The 24,686-nt window shown below is 45.4% G+C and overlaps 1 protein-coding gene across 3 annotated transcripts in view; it reads right to left on the minus strand.

The window, feature by feature from the left end:
• Jazf1 (JAZF zinc finger 1) overlaps positions 1-24,686 on the minus strand; it is a 314,694-nt gene that overhangs the window by 28,900 nt on the left and 261,108 nt on the right. For all 3 annotated transcript variants that reach the window (XM_006982220.4, XM_042273344.2, XM_042273345.2), the window contains exon 3: positions 22,999-23,195. In XM_006982220.4, the coding sequence (XP_006982282.1) occupies positions 22,999-23,195 (197 nt within the window). The remainder of the gene's footprint in view (positions 1-22,998; positions 23,196-24,686) is intronic.

Consider the following 24,686-nt stretch of genomic DNA (forward strand, 5'->3'; position numbering starts at 1 on the left):
CAGGAATCTCCCTTCTCCGGTTTCGCCAGCTCCTGTAGGCTTCATATCATCTGCATCCATCTTGATTCCCACCCCACTGGCACGGTTCCTGGACCTCACTGCTTTCGTCTCCACTCTAGACTGTGGCCAAAGCCTCTCTCAGACGTTCCTGTCACTGCTCCCATAACGTTCATTCACAGTCACGATACTTTCTTGAAAAACCATTTCGTTATTATTACCGTGTATGCCATGTGTGTGAGGGCATGTGTGTGGAGGTCAGAGGACAACTTTTGAGTTGAGTCGGTTCTCTCCTTCCACTGTGGGATCCTGGGACTGAACTCAGGTTGTCAGGCCTGCACACAAGAGCTGTTACCTGCTGTGCCAGGAAAATGTCTTAAGAATGAAGAGCAAACCAAGACATTCCTACGGAGGGGCTGGAGAGATGGCTCCATAGTGTTTTTTTTAGAAAAAAAAAAAAAGTCCCAACTCTTGTCACCTGGGTGTTTGCACATCTGACTCCTTCAGCTCATGCATCTTCTTCCTTTTCATCCAGGATGTGCCTTTTCAATTTTCCTCTAGAGACAGTCTTTCCCACTTTTTTTTTTTTAAAAAAAAAATTATATGCATTGGTGTTTTGCTTGCATGTATGTCTGTGTGAAGGTGTCAAGTCCCCTAGAACTGGAGTTACAGACAGTTGTCAGCTGCCATGTGGGTGCTGGGAATTGAACACAGGTCCTCTGGAAGAGCAGTCAGTGCTCTTAACCACTGAGTCATCTCTCCAGCCCTGACGGTCTTTCCTATAGTCTATGCTGGCCCTGGATTCTTGATCCTTTTGTTTCAGCCTCCTGATGCTATGGTTACAGGCACACATCATTACTTCTGGCTCAAGATGTGCTTGTTTTGGAACATAGTTTGGTGATCTGTCTTCCTAAGGAGTCTGCTGTGGCTCCCCATCTCAATCCTGAGCTAGACGTCTCTCTACCGGTGAACTTACTATTCTCTCTCCCTCCTCAACATGCTTCCAGGCTGTTGGGCTTATGTTTTTTACCTCTTTCTGTACATATGTTGGGTCACAGGAAGTATCAAGTGTCTGTTTAACTAAACACTTGTTTTACCTAGAAAATCAATAACTGCCCAAGCTGAACTGAGTGTCCTGGGAGGCCACTCAAAAGAATCGCATTCTTTGTTTTTGGTTTAGGCCCTGATCAGTTCTGCGAGGCAGGGGAGGAGAGAACCCAAGACCATGTGTTGGAACAAGGCAGACATGGTTAAGATCAGTCACTAAAACATGTTGGCAGTGTGGTGTGGGGCAGGTTTCATAGCATCTCTCACCTTTTAGCCTCTACTATATACAAAATTGGGGCACAACATGCTCAGCACAGTGCCAACATGTTCTGAGAGCTCCGCGCATGGAATAACCACAGTCAGCCCTCCCCCTCCAGTGGGCCGGCTCTCTAACACTCTTGCCAAGAAGGGTAGAAGGCCAGAGGGCCTGCTTTCAGCCCACTGCTGTGGCTTCTGTTCAGTGATGCATAGCCCCTTGTCAGCCATCTTGGTTTTTCACATCACCACTGAGGGTCAACTCTACTTGTGAGATAACTCCATGTCTTTGGATGTCTGAATCCATCCCCATTCTCAGGGGAACCCCTGACCAGGGCCTGACAACACACACTGTCATCTTCCAGACCCATTGATGTTCCTGTCATTATCACAATCAGAACTTCTCTAAATTCTTACAGTAAGAAGCACATTTGATTAGAAGTCTGAATATCTGTGCTATTGATTTTGAGATAGGGTCTCACTCTGTAGCCCAGGCTGGCCCTTGTGGTAGTCTTCCAGCCTTAGCTTCTGAATTCCTAAATATCACTCTAGATAAATTTTGCCATCCTGTCATCTTAAAATGCCACAGGTTAAACTTCCCTTATCCCAGTAACTAGTTCACTAATTAGCTTTGGCACACACAAAAGTGAAAGATAGGGTTGGATCTCTCTCAAAACTCAATAGAGGACAAGGGTCAAATTCAAGGAGGCAGCAAGGGCATTCAAGTCAAGCCAACCAGAAGTTCCCAGTGGTACTTCAGTCCTTGGATGCTGGAGCCCAGGAGGAGCTGCCAGGGCTCTTGGGAGAGAGGCCTGCGTCCTGGGTCTTCCACAATGTGTGCTCTATTCTCCGAGCCTTGAGGACTAGAGGCAGTGGTTTCTATTACTGCTTTGTCCCCTGGAAGTCCCAGCTAGCGATGACTTTATGGGTTTGTATGGTCTAGACAAGAGGGTTACTCTTTGGTGAAATGGTTCCCTGGGGAAGTGTCTGTGAAAATCCCCGTCCAGCTAATTACCACTCAGAAAAGGCTGGCTGCGACCAGAGGGCGCTAGACTTAGGCAAAGGCTGGGGTCAGTCTCAGGGCCGGCACTCCTGGCTTTACCACAACTGTATTTTCTGCCTTGTCAAAACAAGAGCAGGAAAGGGGAAGAGAGAAATCCCACTGTAGGGCGGTGGGGGAGCAGAGGCAGAGGGGTGCTTGTGCTGTGCCTGCCAGGGCCTGCCTGAGAGACAGGTGGCTGTCAACCCCTTCTCAGCTGCATGGCCACGGGAGGCCTGCCAGCTTCTGTGCGACTTCTGATCTTTAGACGCACACAGGTACCATGTCTCCACTCTACGCTGGCTGCCAGGTGAACTGCTCAATGCCATCGAGGGACGGTGCAAACCCAGAGGAGAGTAGCCTGCAGCTACTTTCACCTCAGCTTTTTTGTTTTTGTTTTTGTTTTGTTTTGTTTTTTTTTTTTTGTTTTTTTCGAGACAGGGTTTCTCTGTGTAGCTTTGCGCCTTTCCTGGAGCTCACTTGGTAGCCCAGGCTGGCCTCGAACTCACAGAGATCCGCCTGGCTCTGCCTCCCGAGTGCTGGGATTAAAGGCGTGCGCCACCACCGCCCGGCTTCACCTCAGCTTTTTTGCTTGTTTGTTTTTGGGGACAGGGTTTCTCTGTGTAGTCCTGGTTCTCCTGAACCCCCTCTGTAGACCAGGCTGGCCTTGAACTCAGAGATCTGCCTGCCTCTTGCCTCCTGAGTGCTGGGATTAAAGGCGTGCGCCACCACTGCTGGCTTTCACCTCAGCGTTTGCAGGTCAGGAGAGAGGGAGGTGGCTACATGAGAGAAAGCACCTGTCTGGAATAGCCTGGATCCTGACCAATGGACAACTGGCTGTGGTGACAAGAAGGTGAGGCCCAGTCTCCCAGCACAGCAAGTTCTGATTGGAGATCGCCTTCCCCAGAAATCCTGGACATGAGTCCTGTGCCCTGGTGGCCTCGACCACCACAGCCTGCCACTGTTCCTATGTGGTCTCACAGAGACAGAACCTCCCTCGCTGGGGCCATATTTGTTGGAGCAGTTACTGTCTTTCCCGCCCAGAGCATGCAGCGTGGACTGACTGGCTCTTCTCCCGCCTGCACTTCATGACCCCGTCAGAGATGGTCTTACATACTAAACACCACTGACTGCCTACAGTGAAGCCCTCAGTGAAGATGGGATTTCTACCAAAAAGACATTCAGAAAAACAAACCAAAATAGAACTTCCTTCCTCTCTGCAGGTGAGCTCTAAGGGAGTATTTATTCTGGGATGGTGAATCTGGAGTGGGGAGGGGTTCGGGGGTATGTGTCCCAGGATCTGCAGCCCAGAGGGAACTGTGCAGCCTATAACTAGATGAGGATCTCATGAATTAAGACCCACACATTCATGATGATATAAACATGAGAACATACAGTATTTGTAATGACTAAGGAATAAATGCTGGGGGACATGGTTGCTGACCACATGCCCCTGGGCTTGACACTGTGCTTAGACAGGGGTGAGCCTGCCTAGATCACTCACTGAATTTGATTTTTTAAAGTGATTTATTCTACTTTTTAAAATTTTATTTTATGTGCATTGAGTTTTGCTTGCTTGGATGTCTGTATGAGGGTGTTGACTCCCACGGAGCTGGAATTAGATAGTTATGAGTTGTCATGTGGGGGCTGGGAATTGAACCCAGGTCCTCTGGAAGAGCAGCCAGTGCTCTTAACCTCTGAACCATATCTCCAGCCCAAAATTTTTTTGATCTAGCGAAGATTATATTTTACATTATGATTCAGAAAATACCTGCCCCCGAAGTTTCTAAAGTCAGTGTGAATTCTTAGTAAGTGTGATGTTGTCTCTGTTCTGTTCTCTAATTTCTCTATTTTAAAATGCTGGCCACAATTTACGATTAGTTCTCATGGGCCCACTCACCAATGAGATGTGTCTTCAGTCTGAAGACAGCAGCTGAGCTGAGTGTACACAGACTTTTGCTTTGAAAAGTCCGCATGTACAAAAAGTCTGAGGCTGTTCACGACACACCATTCCTCCTGCTGTTGGGAGGAGAGGATCCTGAGGAAGTATGTGCTGCTGCTGCTGTAGTCACAGCCATGTCAAGGACCCCAGAGCCTTAGGACCAGAGGCTCAGAGGGATAGCAAAGTCCCCCTTGGGGACTGAATACAAGTATGCAGAAAATGTCTACCATTGCTTCCTGCCCCCCCCCTCACGGCGGCATGTTTACACCCTGATCTCTGCTCCCTGCAGAGACTGCTCCTACCGAGATTAACTACACCTGCCTGCCTCCGTGTTCAGCTTGGTACCACAACTCCATCTTGTTCAGCTGTGTGCAACAACTCCATCTAATAAACATATTAAGCTTCCCAGGTGCTGAGGCTTCTTCATCAGAGCCCAGATCACCTGGTCCCAGCTTCTGTCTTCTCTGTGGACTTGTCTTTTCTTCATTCTCCCACCACCCCAGTGGCATCACCCTTTGCTCTTCCATAGGGAGGGGTTTGGGGTGGCAGTGTACCCACAAGTGCAGAGGTGTCAAGGAAGGACAACTCACATCATAAAGCCACCTAGGACCTGCTGCTCTCTCAACACTGCTATTGCAGTCCCCTCTAGACAATGGGATCTAAAATGATTCGAGAGCACCCACTTTTAAAACCTAATTTGTATATGTTCTCATATGTGTGCACACATCCATGTGCAGGCTTGTAGAAGCCAGCCGTCCATCACGGTCTCTGCCTCCATCATGGTCTCCCTTATTTTTTGAGACATAATCTCTCACTAAACCTGGAGCTTACCTACTCAGTAAGACTGGCCAGGGAGCCCCAGGTTCCTCCTGTCTCTGCCTCCCCAGTGCTGGGTTACAGCCCACACTGCTCTATCAGGCTCGTTATGTGGACGTTCAGGGTTGAACTCAGGTTCTCATTCCTACACAGCAAGCATGGTACTGACTGAGGCATCTTCCTAGTCCCTTTTTAAGACCTATTTTTAAAATCAGTTCCATAGTCTAACATTCTGAAGATCTTACACACGGACCATAAAGATGGCCAGCATGTCAGCAATATTGCCACCTTGTTATGGAACAAACTGAGGCCATTCCGAGTTCCTGACAGTAAAGCACTCAAAGCTCCCGAGGCCTGCAGTTTTCCGAGGTACAAAGTGTGCTCAAGAAGACAAGTGTTTTGCTGTAGAGCCACAACACTCTCACCTTGACCCTGACACCTGTAAGCAGAACCAGAGGCGAGCAGATCTTGGGAGAACCTGTTTTCTGTCTCAGTGTTCTTTCCACCTTCCCAGGCACCCTTCTCTTTCTGAGAATTCCAAGGGCTCAGGCTCTCTGTAATGAGGCATCTCACCAGTACCAAGGACACACGCTACATCCCCAGGATGGGGCCCAACTGGCCCACATGAATTAAACTTGACCTCACACTTATTGCACTATTTTCAATTTTTTTTCTAAACAGGGTCTCATTATGTAGCTCAGACTGTCCTGGAACTCACTGGTAGACCAGGCTGGTCTTAAACTCTCAGAGGATCTGCCTGCATCTCCTTCTGAGTGTGCCAATATACCTGGCTATCAAATTTATTATTATTTATTGCTATTATTATTTTGTGTTATATATATACATATATATGTATATATATATATATATATATAACACAAACATATATATATATATGTATATATGTGTATATATATATATATTAGAGGGGGGTGTAAGAGGCATGCTTGTGTGCCATATGTAGAGGCCAGAGAATAACTTTGTGAAGTTGTTCTCTCCTTCCACCTTTATAGGGGCTCTGGGGACTGAACTCAGGTTGCTGGGCTTCCATGGAAAGTGTCTTTATCTGATAAACCATCTCCCTGGCCAATTTCAGACTTATGAACACTAATGTTCCAGTCATCTGTTCTACTCTGGGTCACGGAGCGCCAGGCAGCAAGTGTGCCAACTGGGAGGAGAGGGTATAATGTAAAGACTCTGCTCAGCATCACTCTCTGTAAACGAGAACTGACTGAGGGCAAACCCGAACTGGGCACACGAGGACACCACCGTTTGTGAGGTTAACCAATGAAGAACACCCTCCACATAAGAACTGGATGCCACTCAGAAGGAGGCACAAGTTGCTGCTATCTTCTAGAAGACAAATAGAAGAACAATCTTGTGTCGGGCCCCTCATCTTTATCAAATGCTCTATTATACAACAGAAAACACAGCTGCAGTGCTTTGATAAGAATGCCCCTCACTGGCTCACATATTTTAATGCTTGGTTATTAGGGAGTGGCACTGTTAGAGAAGGATTAGGAGGTGTGGCCTTGTTGGTGGAAGCATGTCACTGGGGATGGGCTTTGAGGTTTCAAAAGCCCAAGGGAGGCCCATCCCCCCTCATCCCCCACACCTCTCTGCTAGTGCATCAAGATGTAGCTCTTAGCTACTGCTTCAGCACCATGCCTGCCTGCCCCCATGCTCCCTGCCATGATGATAATAGACTAAGTCTCTGAAACTATAAGCAAGCCCCTAATTAAATGCTTTCTTTTATAAGAGTTGTGTTGGTCATGGTGTCACAGCAACAGAACAGTGACTAAGACATCAGGCAATGTAAACAAAGTCCAGGAGGTGGGAAGATGCTAATTTTAAGAAGTGTAGCACCAGGAAGAAGGAGCTACTTTCCAGTTATATACAGCCTGGCTCTGTTTTCCAGCCTGCTCTCCTTGCTTGACTCAAGGACAAGATGCTCTGCCACATTTCAGCTTCCCTCATGGCAAAGACAGCTCTCAGGTCTTGCAAACCGTCTCCCACTTTTTTGGACAATGCCAACAAATAGACCTTTGTTGAAATGTAAAATAGGAAGGACCTTTCCCTCCCAAGAATTCTTATTACTTATTCATTTTAGGAACCAGGGCTTTGTGGCTTGAGGTCCTCCTTCAACACCTGTGAGGCTTTATTTCAGGACATCTGCCTCTCCACGGTACCAAATCTACAGGTATGAAATGGTGTTGTAATTGTATATAACCTATACACATTATGTTGTATGTTTTAAATAATTTCCAGATCACTTCTAACACTCAGCTGGATGTAAATGCTGTATAATAATAGTGTGTATTGTTTATGGAGTGTTGACAAGGTAATCATTAGGGGTTGTGGATATAGCTCAGTGGTAAAGTGTTTGCCTAGTGTGTTCAGGGCCCTGAATTCAATTACCAATGCTGCAAAAAAAATTGACTAGATTTGATGGCTTACACCTGTAATCCCAGCCCTTGGGAGATGGAGGTAGGGAGAGCTAGAGTTTGAGGCCAGCATGAGTCACACAGTAGGACCCTATCTCAAAAACAAACAGGTGAGCAAATAAATAGGTAAGAGTCTGCATATGTTCAGTATGGATACAATTTTCCACTCAGAACACAGGATACAGATATGGAAGTGCTGACGATATTTGTATACTCGTTAAATACAGTCATAGTTGTTCATTTGCTATTTCCCTTCCAAGGACTGTTCATTAGTTACCAAAGGTATATTTATGCTTATATACTGCATATGTATTATATAGTTGATCCAGAAATGGTTTTATTTAAAAGCTTTTGAGATGAAAATTTTTTTCATTGTCATTTAGACAAAGCATCAGCCTACAAAATGAGCAAATATTTTTTTACCAACTACACATCTAATAGAGGACTAATATCCAAAATATATAAAGAACTCAAAAAAACTAGACATCAAGGAAACAACTCAATTAAAAATGGGGTATAGATCTAAACAGAATTCTCAAAATAGTAAACTCAAATGGCTGAGAAACACTTAAAGAAATGGTCAACATCCTTAGCCATTAGGGAAATGCAATCCAAACCACTTTGAGATTCCATCTTATACCTGTCAGAATGGCTAAGATCAATAGTACAAGTGACAGCTCATGCTAGTGAGGATGTGGAGTAAGGGGAACACTCATGCATTGCTGATAGGAGTGCAAATTTGTACAGCCACCATGGAAATCGGTGTGGTGGTTCCTCAAGAAGATGGGTATCAATCTACCCCAAGATCCAACTCTACCACTCTTGGGCATATGCCCAAAAGCTGCTTCATCCTACCACAGAGAAATTTGTTCAACAATGTTCATTGCTACTCTATTTAAAATAGTCAGAAATTGGAAACAGCCTAGGTGTCCCTCAGCAGAAGAACAGATTGGGAAAATGTAGTACATTTACACAGTGGAGTATTTCTTAGCTGTTAAAAAAAAGAAGAGGAAAGATAAAGAAAAAAAAGAAAGAAGAGAAATCATGAAATTCACAGGTAAATGGATAGAACTAGAAAAAAAAAAAAGTCATCCCGAGTGAGGTATCCCAGACCCAGAAAGACAAGGATGATATGTATTCACTTATGTGCAGGTATTAGCTGTTAAGTCAATGATAACCAAGCTACAATTTGTAGAACCACAGAGGTTAGGTATAGAGTAAGAGACTAGGGAGCACAGAGGATCAGGTGTGGAGGGAGGAGGGAGAAGGGAGGGAATATGGGGAGAGACAGCTAAAATTAAGGGCCAGTTGAGGGTAGTACGCAAACCTAATACAGTAGAAGCGTCCTGTAGTAGAATATTATTTTAACAGGAAAAGCCCAGAGGCAAAAGGTAGACGGGGTAGTTTAAGATAAGGGAAGCTGGCCAGAAACTAAGCCAAGCAAATCTGGGCATTCATAAGTAAGAATAGGCCTCAATGTGTGATTTATTTGGGAGTTGGGTGGTGCCCCCCCCCCAAAAAAGAGCCAAAGAACAAACAACAACAGCATCCTAAAGTATATACATATATGAAGATGATCTAAATGATCATGAAATAATAGGGGACAGTCTCAACTATACATCTCTTGTTACTAAATGAAGCTTCCAATACCAGGACATCTAATTGAGGTTTTGGCCAAAAAGGTCCCGTGAGAATCTTCAAACAACCCAGGCTGTTGCCAAGACTCTAGGTTGCTCTCCATAGACTGACAGCGGGCCCCACTGCTGAAGACAATGCCCATCCACCTCACTGAACACAGAGAACTCACTGAACAAGATATCTACATAGAGCTGTCATCCCTACAGGAGGGTACTCTGTGGTGACATTTTGTTTGTGCTCTAACCAACAAAGCTTGTCTGGAGATCAGAGTGCGGAGCTAACCACTAGAGGCCAGGCAGTGGTGGCACACACCTTTAATCCCAGCACTTGAGATCTCATGCATTTGATCCCAGTACTTGGTAGGCACATGCCTTTAATCTCAACACTTAGGAGGAGAAAACAGGAAGTGATATGGCTGGGCAGAGAGAGGAAGTGATAAGGTGGGGGTGGAGACAGGAGCTCTGTTCCACTCCTTTCCATCTGAGGATTCCTAGAGGTAAGAAGTCTTTCTAGTGGCTGGCTGCTCTGCTTCTCTGATCTTTCAACTTTCACCCTGATATCTGACTCCGGTTTTTTATCATTAAGACCAATTAGAATTTGTGCTACAGTACTCTTTAGGCCACCAAAAGAGAAATGTACAAATCAAGCCAGCCACAAACCCTTCGATCTGCAATGGTGTCCTGCCTGCAAGATATGCTAGGGCAATGAAGGAACAAAAGTTGTGGGAGTAACCAACCACTATCTGATTTGACTTAAGGCCCATTCATGAGATGGAGCCCATACCTGACACTTCTTGGGTGACCAAGAACCAGAGACTAGATAGCCTAGGGACCTAGGGTAAAACCAAATACCACTGTTCTGAAAGAACAAAAAAACAAAACAAAAGCCAAAACAAACCAGATAACAACAAAATATAGCCATAAAATGACTCCTAATGACATTCTGGTATAGAAATAGATCAGTGCCTTGCTCAGACATCATCAGAGAAGTTCCCCCTGCAGCAGATGGGAATAAATACAGAGACCCACAAGCCAGACATTATGCAGAGTGAGAGACCTTGGAACACTCAGCCCTAATGGGATGTCTCCATCAAATCCCTCTCCTCAGGGCTCAGGGAACCCTTCCGAAGAGGAGGCAGAAAGATTATAAGAGCTAGAGAGGTCTGGGAACACCAAGAAAACAAGGCCCTCTAAATCAACATGATTAAAGCTCATATAAACTCACAGAGGCTGAGGCAGCATGCATAGGGCCTACAAGGGTCTGCACCAGTCCTCTGGGTATATCTTATGGCTTCTAGTTCAGTGTTTTTATGGGAGTCTCAAGGATGCATATGAGTGAGTCTCTGACTCTTGTGTCTTCTCTTGGGCTCTTTCCCTTCTGTTGATTTGTTCTCTCCAATTCCAATGTGTTAGTTTTTGTTTTATCTTATTATTTTTATTTTATTAGATTACATTTTATTTTATTATTATCCCTTAGAATTCCATTTGTATTCCAATGAGAGAGAGGTGGGGGAGTGGATCCAGATGGAGTTGGAGGTGGGAAGGAACTGGGAGAGGCAGAGGAAAGGGAAACTGTAATCAGGACACATGGGAGAAAAAAAAACCCCAACTATTTCCAATAAAAGAAAAGCCAGTCAATTTTTCTATTTGTAGTTACTTCATATTTTTAAATTTATGGTTTCCATTTTTGAAAAGGGCTCATGCACCTTCCAGAGAAGACCACCTCTGCATTGAACTGCAGTACCCACAGGTGGGAAGAGATGCCACCAGCTTCCAAGGACCAACTTTTGTGGCAAGCTCATCTCGGAGGCTCCTAACCTACCTGCGGCATCTTAACTTGTGCTTTTACACATTAACTAGGTCACGTTTCGTTAGAATAAAGAAGACACTTTTTCTTTCCCATGTAACATAGCGTATTCTAAATTATATACAGTTTTTCTACAAATCAAGTGGCTTTCATTTAACCTTTTTAGGCTGTTTCTTTTGCATGGCAGCAAAATGCTGCTCACAGCTTTTCAGTATTTGGCCAAATCTAATTTCACTGAGGTGGACTGTGGGGAGATTTCCAGCATGACAAAGGTCAAGTTTCATGGACTGTTAGTAACTTCTTAGGGGGTGGGATGCCTATTCAGAAAGTGGATCACAATCATGTCCTAAAATGTCATCCTAAACTGCCTGCCTGGTCTTAGTCCTGTAACTGCTAGTGCACAGCGACCTACCCGGAAATACCAGGCCTACCCAGGGAAGAGAGCCAGTGGTGTGCCAACCAAATGCTTGTTGAGGGGCTCAAGATCCTGTTGGGCTGTATTCAGGTTAAACATCCTGATGACAATCCTCCTTCTTTTTCCCCTTCTCCTCCCCCTCCATCTCCCTCCTCTTCTTCTTCCTCCTCCTCTTCTTTTTCTTCTCCTCCCTCCTTTTTTTTTTTTGAGTTAGGAGTCTCACTATGTCACCTGGGTGGCCTCGAACTCTTTGTCATGTGACCCCACTGCCTTAGCCTCCCGAGTGTCCAAATGACAGGCACAGAGCCACCATAGCTAGACCTCCTGAAATCTTAACTATGCAGCTTATCTTAGAGTGTGGACCTCTTTGTGGGAAGCATTTTCTTCACTATCTGCCAGGAGGGATATCTGCTTTTTCTTTAAAAATCTGGGAAGTGTTGAAATATGAATATATGTTAAAACTATGTAAACCCACCCAACTGAAGCTGAAGGTCCTGTCATAGTGGGTGGACTGTGGCAGGGAATGACTTGCTAGCTCATTCACAGTTATTCAGTTTTCTGGGTGAGCTGTCCTGGAGCCCCTAGGCATTCAGAGTGTGCCTGCCTATTTGCCTTCCTTCTTCCTTTATTTATTTTAAATCAATACTCCGTAACTGAGGAACTAAGACAGAACCCATAGTACATCACAGCATTGGCATATGTCAAGTTCATACAGTTACTCTCAAGAAATTCCAGGTTTTTGTGACTGACTTTATGTGCCTCCCCAGAGCAAACTGAGCCAGGACTTGCTCGGCCGAGTATGAACTGCACCTTTGAGCTGATAAGACCTCCCCCAGGCATGAACAGGAATCAATGCTGGTACTCATTTTTCCTGGGAGGACGGTGTAGGTTTCTTTGCAAGGTGCTAAGACGGCACAACCAGAAACCATTCTATCCCTGGCATCCGGCAGGGTCCAGCAACCCAAGCTCCCCTTCCTGGCAATAACCACTTCCTTTTTAGTGCATTTCCAAGAAGTGTGAGCAAAGTTCCGGGCAGGAGCAGGGAGGCTCTGTACTCTGCTGTCTTTTTAGCAACAGCAAATTAGCTAAGTCAAAGCTCCGGCTTCCTTTGCGGATCCTCTCTTTAATGCTGTGCAGCTGGGTGTGCCTGGGGACCATTTTATTGTTAAAACTAGAGCCACATGGAAAAGACATTGAAGTGAGTTCACTGCTGCGATATCCACAAAGATGAAAGGGCTTCTCTGATTTTTAACGTGCCACATTTTAGACAGTGGGTGGGTGGGGGGTGGGGAGAGAAGAAAGTTCTTCCGAGACTGACCCATTTGGCAGGTCTGCAAACCCATCAGGGTGGACTATGCATCACCCCCGAACTAGAGGTGTGAGCTAGCTTCTCTCCTCCCATTTCCATAGCATCCACACCATTTCCAGCCTTGGGCTATGGTTTACCCTAGCCCCAACAGTGCATGCATGTGGGTGGCTGCTGGCTCCTGTGAGCTCTGGACCTCGGCTTTAAAAGGCAGAATTCTCTTGGGATGCAGGAGCGTGGGCTGCAGAGTCCCACGTGTGAGCTGTAAAGCAGCCTTGCCATCAGTCTGGACTTTCTGGGATTTGGCCTCCGTTGGGACAAAGAAAAATCAAGCAGGATTGAGGGAAAAAGCCTGTTCCCAGCACAGGTGACATGTGGCTCTAGGGCAGTTAGGATTTTCCAGCAGGAATTCCTAACAGTGGACATACTGTTTTTATTGGGCTTGATTAAACAATAACAGTTAATAGTGGAGGTGAAATTTAGGTTTATAACTAAATGTAAACTGTTAAGTACGGGAGCATTGTATGAATATTAACAAACACTGAAAAGTGGTGTTAAAATGGTGGGTCTCGAAACATTATTACAAGTTAAAATGGACATTTTCCACTACTATGAGATCATCCTGTAGGACCACAACCACCATCCAGGAGGAGTCTCAGGGCATGGGCTGAAATAGGTAGCTTTACTTTTCTTTCTTGTAAATTTCTCAATATAACACAGTATTTTTTATGCCACGGGACAGAAACTATTTTAGATATTGGAAGACCTCGGCATTTAAACACTTTCAGCCACTCATGGCTTTTCCCCTGTTCTGGAAGGCGGGTTGTTGGTGGCTCTCAGCTTTCCCTCCCCTTTCTTCTCCCTTTCATCTGTCTCCCCGTGAGATGAGATTGCTCTTTGTTCCAGCTACTGCTTCAGTATTGCCCCGAAGTTAGGAAGATGGAGGACAAGGAATTCTGCTGACTGTCCTTCAATGGCGAGGAAATGCCAGCACTCTAACTGCTGCGTCTATGGACTTCCTTTTTTCCTAAGTGGTTGTCTGTAGCAGAGGAAATGCCACTTACAGCTTCAAGGAGCGCGGAAGTGGAGTGACATTTATGTATGGTGAGATGCACAGCTCTTAACTGGGTCATTCGGTGACCCTGGCAGATATATTTGTGTAATCAACAGCTGGGGCAAAAAATACATCCAACCCTCCAGGAGGTTCCTGTTTGAGGCCCCACCCCTGGCTGGACTGCTCTGATTTCCACTGGCGCAGGCGGGGTTGACTGTACTTGAACTCCTGTGCTCTGCATGCTTTCCCTCTGCTCCGCAGGTCTCTGAGATTCTGTTTTGTTTTGTTTTGTTGATTGCTGTAAGGCAGTCTCACTGTCTGGTTATGTTATGACCCACTTGTCCATTTTCCCAAGGACGAACTGCTGAGTCTCTGGGGACTATTAAGAAGAAAGCATCTTAGTACCTGGCTTTGTGGACATGGGTTTTCATCCTGTGGGAGAAATACCCAGAGAGGAACTGCCAGGCCAATATCAAGGCCAATATTTTATCCCTGAAAAACTAATTTTGTTTCTCTTGCCCCCCTCCATTGACTAGAGGGACAATGACATCTGTGCTTTCTTCCCTTGGAACAGCTTTGAGGACATTCTCTGCTCTTCCCAGTCAGGGGGCTGGGCCTTTCAGAGATGCTGTCATCCAAAGTCTTATGGTCCTGTATACTGTGATGTCCCTTACATGGCATTATGACTTCAGTCTACATTTTAGCAGTGAAGGATTCAGTGCTATCACTTAATGGGAAACTGAAATAAAAAAGCAACCCAGGGTGGGTGGTGAGAGGCTTTCCACTTCCTGACTGTGTGGTAGGTGAGCCCTTGTGGTCGCCACCTTCAAGAGAGAGCACAGGGTGTGGGGATGCACATATCTGAGTGAAAGAGCCACTCTGCTTTCTTGGTATCCTGAATCTCCAGTTAAGGGGGTCAGTGCTGCTTTTCCTAAAACAACCAAAGAGGACCTAGATGTCTGCAAACCCATCAACCTTTCTTCTGCCATCCTGGAGAGAGGAAGGTCACCTCAAATACTCCTGTTTTCACAATACTGGCATCCACTGCTAAATGGAGTTGTCTTTTTTTTTTTTTTGGTTTTTCAAGACAGGGTTTCTCTGTGTAGCTTTTGCGCCTTTCCTGGAGCTCACTTGGTAGCCCAGGCTGGCCTCGAACTCACAGAGATCCGCCTGGCTCTGCCTCCCAAGTGCTGGGATTAAAGGCGTGCGCCACCACCGCCCGGCTGGAGTTGTCTTTTTATTGTCCAGTTCTAAGAATTCTTTCTGTGGTGAGCTAATATTTTCTCCTCTTCTGTTTTTTTTTTTTTGTTTGTTTTTTTGATTTTACAATATTATACTTTAAACATTTTTTTTTAAGGGCGTGGGAGTTGGCTTCAGCTATTAAAGGCCTTTGCTGCTCTTGTGGAGAACCTAGGTTCAATTCCCAGTAACCACAATTGTCTGTAACATCAATCCTAGGGGACCTGATATCTTCTGACCTCTGAAAGCATGGACATACATGCAAGAAAAACACTCACACAGATAAGATAATAAAATAAACAAGTAAGATTAAAATAAAAATGTTTTGATGAAGTTGCCCCATGTTGGTGGCATATACCTTTAATCCCAACACTCAGGAGGTAGAGGCAGGCAGATCTCTGAATTCAAGGCCAGTCTGGTCTATAGCGTTCCACGACAGCCAGGGTTACACAGAGAAATCCTGTCTAAAAAGAAAGGGAAGTCCCAACTGTTTATGTTTCCTTTGGTCTTACAGGCTCTTCCGATACATCCCCGTATCCACTGTGTCAACAAAGGGTGGGCCTGCCTTCCCCGAAACCGCCAGGCCAGATCAGGTCACTAGCAGACCCCACCTATACTACACATTCCTGCCACTAGCCCCCCAAGTTAACACAGACCAAAAATAAACACACACAAGCATCCTGGCCAGGGCACATGAAATACTGTCAGTCTTTTCAGTTAAGGGCAAGAAAATGTCTTCTTTGTGTTGAAAATGTGCATCGCTACGTCAAGAAGCCCAGCCCAGCCCAACCACAGCATAGCAGCCATATCGGCTCTGACAGCCAGTGGTCCCTGAACACATGGCTTAGAGACCAGTGCAGGGGCTCTAAGGCCTAGTCTAATGGCCTTCAAGGACAGAAGGTGCCGTAGCCCACGGTTAATGCCAGGAGTCGCTCCCTGTTCTCACTGCACAGACAGAGCCTCTCAGTAAAGCAGGCCTTGCCACCACTGCACCAAAGAGGAAACAGGTTTGGGAAAGCTGAAGGCCATTTATCCCCCAGACTCTCTGAAAAGAAGGGTTCTCACCACTTTACCCCCAACATCCAGAAAACTCTGGATTTTCATACCGCCTTTTGTCAACATCTCCAAGTCTGCTTACTAGTTCCTTAAGCTGAGATTCCACAATGATCTGGGGCTATAGTCTCCATACCACGTTCTCTCCAGTGCATCTAATTTCCTCTGGAATCCCTCTGCGTTTGGCTTAGGATGCCGGAAGGCATTTCATACAGGTAGGCATCCAGTCTACCTGACAGGCACAGCATGGTAATGGCCTATGTATGTGTTCACTGTTTTCCAGTGTGTGCTTACCTGGCTTCTACTGAGTGATGCAAGTGTTAACACACCGGGCTATGCCTTATGCTCCTCTGAATGCCAATACAGTACCTTATAACATGACTGAGACTCAATAAACATGTCCAGTGAAAAGATCCCAGTGCTGTGGGAAACACCCAATTCAAGCAAGTTATTCAACCATCTTTAAAGTGGTGTTGATAATGTGTCTCATCAGGTGTTAACTAATTACACAGGGGCTGGGAATGTTGTGCTAAACACATAAATGTACTGTTATCATTACAGATCACATGGGTTTGACCGTTGTCTTCCAGTTAAGAACAACGTTGTTTGGGAAGACGCCTTGTAAGTGCTACCTAGCAGTAGCTATATAAAATAGGCTAAACTCTATTTCTTTGTCTTTGCTCTTCTAACCACTTTGAGAAGCAAGAGGTTAAAAGCAGACAGCCACAAGGCCAGCCAGGGGGTGGTTCAGGACACATGCCTAGCCTGCCTGAGGCCCTAGGTTTCACCTCCAGCACAGGGGGTAGGAAAAGAGAGAAAAGCTCTAGATTCTCAGGCAACAGGGATTCTACTAGTCTATCACACACCTGAGAGGAAGATCAGAACAAAGCAGGATGTAAACAACAGGCTGACGGATCTGAGGCCAGGGGAAGGCCTACAGTGGTTCCAAACACAAACAGGCTGGACAGAGGCTAGGTCTCCTCCACCAGCCGCACTACAGCGCTCTTATGACTAATCGAAGTCGGAGATTTTAGGGAAGGGTTCTTAGGCTCCAGACAGTGCACTCCTCCTCTTCTTTCTTGACTGATTGACTTTTATTTCATGTGCATTGGTGTTTTGCCTGCCTGTATGTCTGTGTGAGGGTGTCAGATTCCCTGGAGCTGGAGTTACAGACAATTGTGAGCTGCCATGTGGGGGCTGGGAATTGAACCCGGGTCCTCTGCCAGTGCTCTTAACTGCTGAGCCATCTCTTCAGCCCAGACAGTCCACTTTCCAAGGTAGAGCATGTTAGCCCAAACTAGAGCTTCCCATGTTTATAACAGATTGCGGACTTATGTTGGGTAGCCCATTTCTCTTCCTGTGCTTCACTGGCGCATCTGATAAGCATCCTCACTACACATAGTCCAGCCTCTTCTTTTGGGCTCGGGTTAGGGGGCATTGGTTTGAGCCTTGTCTTTTTCCCTTGGTGCTTTTCTGCCCTTATGAAACTTGATTTTAATTTGATTTCTGAAAATAAAGGCACAGAGAAGGAATCCATTGGAGCTCCACTCACCATAAGCTTCCAAATACCTTGAACAAAAGTCTATCAGCTCATTCTGTACGTCTGTCTTGTAGGGTCTTTCCATCCTCAAGAAAAATTAATATTTTAAAAAATGATTTTACATTTATTTCTTCTCTTGTATGCATGTGTGTGGGCACATCAGATGTGCCACTCTGTATGTGTGGAGGTCAGAGGACAGATTGCACAAACTGGTCCTATCCTTTACCCCGTGGGACTTCGGATGGAAGATGGGTTTTCAGACTGGGTGGCAAGCTCAAGCTCCCTTACTGCTGAGCCAGTTCACCCACTCAATACTTTAGTTTTTTAAAAATGGATTGCTGTGCAATCTTTGAAAAATTTAAAATCCTTGTCATTTGAACAACTTACTGTAAAAAAATGCCATAAAGAAATGCTAAAGAGCCCCCTATAAAGAACAGGAAGTAAAATAAAACAGTACAAACATTGTTGTGGTAACAGCAGTCTAATCAACATTGGTTTCACCCTACTGACTACCTGCACTTACCAATGTGAAGACCTTCCCATCCCATTTCATGAGCAACTACGACACTGTCTTGAGCGGCTGCTGTGGACTCCTCCTCTGGCCACTCATTATTAACTGGTGACTACTGTATACTTTAGGTCTCTATAGATTCAGTCCCGACTAGGATTCCATGAACTAAGAATACATCAGAGAACTCACGACGGTAAAGTGAAGACCCAGTACTGTCCATTGGTATAAACATTAGTATAAACTACTACTCTGGCCAGGGTCGAGACACCACTTTAACCAAGGATTTGTTTGTAACCATGACTAGGTGAGCACCGGCTCTCTGGCGTCAGCTCACTCTTAGAGCAAACCTTAAAGTAAACCGGTAACTTCCTCAGCTACAACAGGTTGTGTGAGCAGCGAGGGAGGTGGGAGAGGAGTCGCTGTGGGGAGGGCGAGCTGCAGTTCCCAGGCCTTCATGTGCCTTGTGTTCCGAGTCTGGCAGAATCAGATTAAAGTGCTGGGTTGGCTGCATGGCTGCATGGCTGCATGGCTGCATGGCTGCATGGCTGCAGGAAGGTCTAATAAGAATTTTTAAGCAGCTGGTACATCTGTGATCTCAGAATTTGGGAGGTTGGGGCAAAGAGGATCAGGAGTTTAAGGTCAGCTTAAACTACATAATGGATTGAGGATGGCTTTGACTACATAAGAGCTGTCTAAACAACCCCTCAGGACCCCCCAAAGATAATATACAGTGACTGTGTAATCTCTGAGACGAGGCAATCTTTTGAGAAGGCCAGTGAAAGACAATGAAGAGTGGTTCCACAGAACAGTTTCTTCTTTCATTGATTTTTAACTACATGGCTGTGAGACGTCTACAGTGTAAAGGGGAAATCTGACCCAAACCCCAGTCTACGTTGTATCACAGCTCTGTCACTAATTTAGTCATTAGACAATTTTCCTTGTCATCCTGTGTCCATGACTGACAACAGTACCCTACATCTAGATGCCATTTCACAGCTCTTCCAGAGCTTTCTGCATGGAGGTGCTTATGCCTTCCCCAGAGTGCTATACACGTTCAAAACAGGGAGTTTCAATTTGCAAATGCCCACCCATCAATCAAGAGAAAGATCAGAAGTTGGCCAACGGCTGTCAAGATGACTCAGCAGGTAAAGGGACTTGCTGCCTAACCTTATGACCAAAGTTCAGTCCCTGGAATCCATAGTAGAAGGAGAGAACTGATTTCTGAAAGTTGTCCTCTATTTACACACACACACACACACACACACACACACACACACACACACACACACAGAGAGAGAGAGAGAGAGAGAGAGAGAGAGAGAGAGAGAGAGAGAGAGAGAGAGAGAGAAAGATGTAACTTGAAGAAGTTGGCCAGTGCCTTTCAGCAGGTCCATAGACAATACGTCCAAATGCAGAACTTCCATATTCCTGAACAGCAATCATTACCGGAATAATATTCAAGGAACAAACTGGATATGGTAGTGCATGCTTATAATCTCAGCACTCTGGAAGTGGAGGCAGGAGGATCATGAGTTCAAGGCTAGCTTTGGCTACATAGCAAGTTGAGGTCAGCCTGGTCTACTCAAAGTCCTGGCTCAAAATAAACATGACAATGACGTTTTCAAGATGTCAGTGTAAATACTGGTTATCACGGAGTGGGCATACCAGAGAAACCACGCTCTCCGAAAAGGCAGATATGAATGGGAATGTGTGGAGCGACTCTCACAGAGGCTCCTTCTCCCGCACTCAGGTAGCAGTGCTCTCCCTGTGGGCCTGATGTCAGAACTGAGCACAGAATCACACAGAAAAAACGCAGGAAATGAATAGTGAACATGAATGTGAGTTGCCTCCCCCTTAGGAATTATTCTGATGCTGCCATTTCTAAAGGACAAGCATGGGAAATGTCCTGACACTTTAGTCTCAGAAAACTGAATTGTGATCATCTTAGTATTTCCCCATCTCTATGATTTCAACTTGGGCCTGTGGGTCAAGGCCTGTATTACAGAGTGTTCACTCTTGATGAGACATGTCATGCCCACCTGTTCATGCAGTGGCGGATTCTCCAAGAGACTGCAAAGCAAATGTCACTGCCAAAACCACCTAAAAACATTTGAAGAGGGAAGCTCCAGGCTGTTCAGAGAGCATAGCTTAAAATATTTATAAATGAAATGCTCTACAAAGTGACCACTCTCTCCCACCCAGGGACATACTGTGAGTATGGAAGCTGAGGGGTGAATTCAGGAGGCATAGCTGTGGGAAGATATTTATAACCTGGCAATGAAAATGACTAGAACCACATGCGCCAAGCAGAAGGGCCGACCTCCCTAACTACAGGTAAAATAACATTCAGAAGAGTGGCAAACACCCACAGTCGAAGCTGGGCAGGCCAGGGGTTTAAGGAACCGTTTCCTTTGCTGAGTTTTGATGTTTATGTGGAATGTTCTTCAAGCAGCAAATAACTTAACGGTGATCCTGACAGACTGAAAATGATACATCCTTCCCAGGACATAAATTAATTCTTTTGGTGGGAAATTGCTAAATGGACAGGGTGTTATAAAAATTTCTTTATGACTGAAGGAAAAGAAATGATTCCATTTCTTCGTAACATTCTTACATGAAAAATAATAAACTCTCACTTCAAACTGTCCTGATATGCACAGGGCTCACGGTGCCTGTTACTAATTGGGGCAGTCCTGTTTATCTGGTGTTGGCCATGAGTCAGTCAATCCTCATTACCACAAGTATGAAACACATTCTGCTGGAGACTGCTTGCCCCTACAATTCATATTCCATATGAATAAATACTATAGAGGACCACAGAGAAGAGGACCCAGCACTTTCAATGCCCCATTCTGTTCTTCAGACTTACATGGAAAACACCAAGCAAAGATTCTGGAAGCCAATGTTCACAAAACAGAATGTAGGAGAATCCTGAGGTCACAACCCCCATGACCTGAAACATCCCAACAATGCTGGGAGACTAATCCTTTAACACTTGGCAAGCTAGAACACTTTGTGACTTGCTTAAGCTAATAGCATTTCTGAAGAAAGAACTCAGAGAAAATTCTGGTCCACCTTTCCTTGTTCAAAGTGTGGATAAACGAAGGATATTCATGTCTCATGAGATGGAAGTGCTCCCAGAAAGGTCCCCTAATTACAGCCATTAAGACTGGGAACTGTCCAGGGTCTTTCCTTGGAGTATAATCATGCATATTAAGCCTCACACTAAGGACTCTCCTTTAATTTTGTTGAACCTAGCACCTTCCCAGACACTGGAGGGTCCTTTACCCCAACATTTTGTGAATTAGTTAATTAATGTGCAAAATGCATTCTGAGAAGTAACAACTCTGGCCACCTCCCTTGATAGGGGATGGAGAAAGGGAAAATATGGGACCTGTACATCTCAGTCAAGGAGGTGATGCTAAGGAGATGCTGGTGCCCTCTGAAATGGCTTGTCTTTTCTCTTAGAATTGCCCAGAATCTCTAACAAAGAGCCATGGTGATGTAGGCTCTGCCACCACCTCAGCTGCCTCCTCTGTGGCAGTGTGGCCTGCTGTGGGACACGCAGGCTTTCCCACATGAAGCTGCTGTACAGTGGAGCACACGTCTTTCCCTCTTTTCCAGGGACACCCCTTCCTCCCCGACTGTGCCTTACTGACTCCACTGTCTTTCCATGAGCCTCTTCTTCCATTGTTAGCGACTCTGGAGGTGCTCACGTCACCGAGTTCTAGATAACAACACTGTACTTACTCAGGTTCTTCTTTGATTAATGATAGCCCATATTCCTACAATGGGAGAGAGAATCTGCCCCCTGCTTCTCAGATAAGACAAAGAAGGTCCTTCCCAGACCCCACTCCTATTTACACCCCTGCCCTGAAGTGAGGCATATAATCAGCTTGAGGACTGCAATGCTCTGGGATGCTCTCACCCTGGTGTGAGTTTAGAAGGATGGTATGGAAAACATGAATCTGGGAAATATGTACTAAAAACTCAATTGTCAGGGACCCAAGTTCCCCACCCCACAGTCTGCTTTATGCAGGGACTGAGTTGGTATTTTCATCTTTGGCTTTGACCCTACCTCAGTGTTTAATCACCACCACACTTGAGAAGATGCCAACGTCTTCTACCAGGTGTAAGACTGAGACAGGGCTGCTTCCTTTTATGGAAGTGTCTGACATGTAGAAGGTGTATGCTTTTGTTCCTCATTTTATTATGAAAAATTTCAAGAATAAGCAAAAATAAGGAGACAGGTATAAAGAATGTTCCCGTGCCCTACTGTGTACGGGTGAACTGGCATGGTGCCTTATCCTTGTCAAGCCAAGAAAATGAGCAGATGAAACATGATTGCTAGTTCACACAAAATGGTAAGGTCTTAAAACCTATAAAACTATCTGTAGGCAGAAGTTTCTTTCTCATCTGCCTGTTCCCAAATACCCAGCAGCCACTTCTCAAATAACTGACTTGGAGGCTTAATATTACTTATAAATGCTCAGCCAGTAGCTCAGGCTTATTACTAACTAGCTCTTACACTTAAATTAAACCATAATTCTTACCTATGTTTAGACATGGGGCTTGGTACCTTTTCTCAGTACAACATTCTCATTTTGCTTCCTTTATGTCTGGCTGGAGACCCCTTTATTTCCCCTTCCTCTTCCCAGAATTCTCCTAATCTGTTCACCCTGCCTATACTTCCTGTCTGGCTACTGGCCAATCAGCGTTTTATTAGACTAAATCCAATGACAAATCTTGGCAGTGTACAAGAGCGTTACCCATAGCAACCATCACCATAGACATGCACATACTCCATAACTACTTAAAGATAACAAATAGATGAATGGACACACAGTGCAAGAAGGGTCAGAGTTGTGGGTCTGAGTCCCCAGCTAAGGGGCTTACCTGTTGGAGTGCTGCTGCGGAATGAAGAGGAGGGCGTGATGGGCGGGGTCACAGGGGGAGTAAGGCTTCCGCTGCTATGACGTGGTGGCGTGGACACATTCCCTCGAGACACGGAGCTGGACAGGGTCAGTGAAAGCTTCGGCTGAATCTTCTTCTTCAGGGACTCCTGTTCTCTGCGTGCAGCATCTGTCATGAATCTGAAATGACAGTTGCAGGTGATCAGTCAAGGCCTCAGAGGAAGACACGAGACAGTGGAGTTTGATGGATGCTCTGCCCTGGGGAAAATACTTGGGGGCAGGTTGGCTCCATTGGAAGTCTCATGAAAGCTTGCCCTTTCCTATGCAGTGAAGTATCTTTCTAGCTTGTTGCTTTTGAGTGTCCTCCAAATTGGGCCATAGTTTTGCCAGGAAACCTTGATACAGATCCATAATCACCTCAATGTTTTCCGGTTTCAATAGCTTTTCTCTTGGGAGATTCTCTCTCCTTCCATCTGGAGGAAGCCCATCTATTTGTAAGTCCCTGGCCATTCCTGAGCTGAGAGCGTCCATCCTATAGTGCTCAAACCACTGACCGATGCTTAACAGCCATGGTCTCATCTCTGTCTGTTCTCTCTAAACTTTTTTCTCTAGACTCTCATACTGTTATTGGAATTGAGATGCTTCTGGTTACCTGAAGGCTGAGCACACCGCCAAGCTCAGCTAGGCCAGCGGCTGCAGAATGGCTGTGCTCGACATGGCTCAAGCACAGTCAAGAGGCATGAGAGCAAAGAAGGAGGAAGGTCACCCCACCCTGCCCATGGGCCTGCTTACGTTCTGTTTTTCCTTCTCAGAAAGGAGGCCTTATGCCCTGCTCACCTCACCTGGACATTTCAAAGGTATTCTCCCAATGTCTGTTCTCTTATTCCTGTATAATCTAATGTTTCATAAGTCCATGTAACATGAGATGCAAGACAAACTGGACATGGCAGTCTTTACCTAAAAACCAAACACTTTCCACATTATTGGCAGATAGACTTTGTCAGCTGCATTTATGGACATTGCCACGATGAGCACAGTGACTAGAGAACAGGAAAGCATTCGGGTGATAACAGACACTTGTGTCTTCCTGGGCTGTGAGGTGGAACACTCCGCTGCCTCTCAAGTCTTCTCCATCAGTTGTAGTCTGACCAGTTCAATACAAGTCACTGTAAACTAACTGCATTGTACTACATCACGGTATCTCACCAAATCCACTTCATTCTGCTCACAAAATTCCAGAGTGTTTTTCTTCACAATGCTATGAATTTTGGAAGTTAACAGATGGTTCTTAGAGTCAATTAAACACCAAACAAAACAACAGTAATACTGTGCCAGTGTCTTTAAATTCCTACTTTTATGTTTGGAACAAAGATGGCTCACTCCTAGCCATGTGTGGTGGTGCACACCTTTCATCCCAGCACTCGGGAGGCAGAGGCAGGTGGATCTCTGTGAGTTCAAGACTTGCCTGGTCTACAAAGTGAGTTCTAGGGCAGCCAGGACTGTTGCACTGAGAAATCCTGTTGGGAAAACCAAAAGAGATGGCCTGCTCCTTAAATGATTCCTACGACAAGATCCAGATACACAAAGTGGCCTTTCCATGTTACGCCGCACAGGAATAAAGCCACACGCTCCGACTGAGTTCTTAGGTCTGGCGCTATAAGATGGTCATGG

This window comes from Peromyscus maniculatus, chromosome 3, assembly GCF_049852395.1.
Source record: "Peromyscus maniculatus bairdii isolate BWxNUB_F1_BW_parent chromosome 3, HU_Pman_BW_mat_3.1, whole genome shotgun sequence".
NCBI classification, from domain to species: Eukaryota; Metazoa; Chordata; class Mammalia; order Rodentia; family Cricetidae; genus Peromyscus; species Peromyscus maniculatus.